At 53.6% G+C, this 2,345-nt stretch overlaps 1 protein-coding gene across 1 annotated transcript; it reads left to right on the top strand.

Moving 5' to 3' along the window:
* Positions 1 to 694: 694 nt before the first annotated feature.
* On the top strand, positions 695 to 2,103 carry LOC118984915 (migration and invasion enhancer 1-like). Its single transcript, XM_037043119.1, has 4 exons — positions 695 to 838; positions 941 to 1,038; positions 1,491 to 1,567; positions 1,654 to 2,103. Exons 1-4 carry the CDS (start codon positions 750 to 752, stop codon positions 1,735 to 1,737), a joined length of 348 nt encoding a protein of 115 aa, XP_036899014.1. The 5' UTR covers positions 695 to 749; the 3' UTR covers positions 1,738 to 2,103.
* Positions 2,104 to 2,345: the final 242 nt, after the last annotated feature.

The raw sequence follows: 2,345 nt of genomic DNA, 5'->3' as shown, positions 1-2,345 counted from the left end.
AGATAAATAAATAAAATCTTAAAAAACTTGCCTTGCCCCTGATCTTAAAAAACTTGCCTTGCCCCTGAAATTGCCCTGGTGGCTCTCTCCCTCTCTCCTTCCCTTCCCCTCTAAAGATAAATAAATAAAATCTTAAAAAACTTGCCTTGCCCCTGAAATTGCCCTGGTGGCCCTGGTGGTTCAGTTGGTTGGAGCATTGACCCACACGCCAAAATTTGCACGCCAAAGGTTCGATCCCCAGTCAAGGAATGCACCCCAGACCGCGACAACTGATGGATGTTTCTCTCTTACATCTATGTATCTCTCTCTAAAATTAAAACGTATTCTCAGGTGAAGAGTAAAAAAAAAAAGGAGAGTCACAAATACCCGATGTGACTACAGGGACTACAGGGTGGTTAAAATGTCAGCGACATGTCAGCGAGAAATGGAAACTATTCCATACCATTAGCCTACCTCAGGCCTTGCAACTCCTTGCTCCACCACATTCTCTTGCTGGAAAGCTTCAGATATTTCATTAGATTAAATAAGGCCGAGAAAGTCCAGGGGATACCAAGTACAGGACAAGCCCGAGAGCCCGGAATGTGGTCTAGACTGGTCCACCCAGCTGGGAGCCCTCAGGCTAAGGGTCGGGTCAAAACACAGAAGTGGCCTGCAGGGGGCGCCCGGACGGAACGCACGGCCCCGCCCCTTCACAAGTCCGCTGTGTCGCGTCACACCCGGAAGTAGCGGCTGGAGCGGAGCCGGCCACAATGAGCGGGGACGTGGGATCGACGGCCGCGGATCCCCATCCCGGGGAGGTGCAACCGGGCAGTGGGGTCCACCTAATAGTGGAGTTCTGGTGAGCGGCTCCAGCCGTGGGGTTCCGGTACGGACGGGGGGTGGGCCCACGGGAGGTCCCTCCCCCCGGAACCCAAGCGGACCCCAGTTATCCTCGCCCTAGTGAACCCTGCGGCTTTGAGGCGGCCTACCTGGAGCTGGAGAGTGCCGTGAAGGAGCAGTATCCCGGAATCGAGATCGAGTCGCGCACGGGAGGCCCAGGTGAGGCCCGGAGAACACCTGCTGAGTCAGTGTTCTAAACCTCAGCTCCACGCTTTCTGTCTCTGGCATTGTGTGTTTTAGTGTCCTGCAATATCCTGCACAGAGTAAAATGTCCAGACAACTTGACTCCCCACCCAAAGGTGGGCGTGGGGGGGCCACAGGTGAATCCTGCGGAAAATCCTGAATCCAGAGGAAAATCGGAGAGACTGTGGGAGTATAGATCTGGAAGGGAGGGAGCCCTTCATTGAGTTCAAAGAAGGGACACATGTGACGCCTCCCGTAGGTTCCTTTGGCTTGACCCAGAGTTGGGAAGTGGCTTAAAGAACTGCAAGTCTCTACTGAGGCCGGTGGAAGACAGGAAGGAGTCTGTGCGAAGTCTGAGTATGGAGGGCTTTCTGACTGTTTTGCCTCTTCTCAGTTTACAGTTCATTCGTTGGTTTATTTAATCCCAGGGGCCTTCGAGATCCAGATCAATGGACAGCTGGTGTTCTCCAAGCTGGAGAATGGGGGCTTCCCTTATGAGAAAGACGTAAGTATTTGCAATGTCGGGAGTACCCCTGATTCACCATGGCTCTAAAGTAGCACATCATCCCATTCCCCCTCTCTGCCCTGTAGCTCATTGAGGCCATCCGAAGAGCCATTAACGGAGAACCCCTAGAAAAGATCACCAACAGCCGCCCTCCCTGCGTCATCCTGTGACCACATGGGGTTTCAAGTTCCCGCTCTGTTCTGGGATCCAAACCCTGGCCTCCGGTTTGGTCCTGCTGAGGGTTCCCCACTGCCTCTTACCCCTCACTTAGCCCTGGTGGCTAAGGGACCCTGGTCTCTACTTTGCCCCTTTGGGTGCCAGGAGAGAATGGACACTTCTGTTGATCTGGAGGGTAGAAGAGGCCCTCCACTGACATAACCACAGCCACCTTATACCCCTTCCCCGGATTACTGTCCACAGAAGCCCTCTCCCCTCTCCAGCTGAGCCACACGTGTCAGAGGCCACTGGAGTTCTAATTTATTTTCTACTAGCCCCGGGTGATGTCAGCTATTGGCAATAAAGTAGCACTACAAATACCTGTGCCAACCAGTGTGCATTATGTCCCGCCTGGGAGTGTGGGGGAGCCTCGGGAGCTCAGAAGCAGGCCCAGCCTTCATACCACCGGGAGGGCTGGGCTTTTTCTGGATAGCTACTTGTAGTTCAGTGGTCTCCTCTCATTGCCAAGGCAAGGCAAAGAAGTCACAGTCAACACTGCCTTTTCTGTCTGCCACCCTTTATCCATAGGGAAGAAATTACCCCATTATTGTGGGTGGGTGGC

The sequence above is a fragment of the Sturnira hondurensis genome, unplaced genomic scaffold, assembly GCF_014824575.4.
Source record: "Sturnira hondurensis isolate 20B ecotype Veracruz unplaced genomic scaffold, ASM1482457v3 Scaffold0003882, whole genome shotgun sequence".
Lineage (NCBI taxonomy): Eukaryota > Metazoa > Chordata > Mammalia > Chiroptera > Phyllostomidae > Sturnira > Sturnira hondurensis.
This window is presented reverse-complemented; position numbering and strand designations above follow the sequence as displayed.

Excerpts from the sequence above, each read along its gene's own strand:
- LOC118984915 (XM_037043119.1), top strand. The coding sequence starts at position 750 with ATGAGCGGGGACGTGGGATCGACGGCCGCGGATCCCCATCCCGGGGAG. Across the intron at positions 839-940 it reads CACCTAATAGTGGAGTTCTG|TGAACCCTGCGGCTTTGAGG; the intron begins GTGAGCGGCTCC and ends TCCTCGCCCTAG. Across the intron at positions 1,039-1,490 it reads GTCGCGCACGGGAGGCCCAG|GGGCCTTCGAGATCCAGATC; the intron begins GTGAGGCCCGGA and ends ATTTAATCCCAG.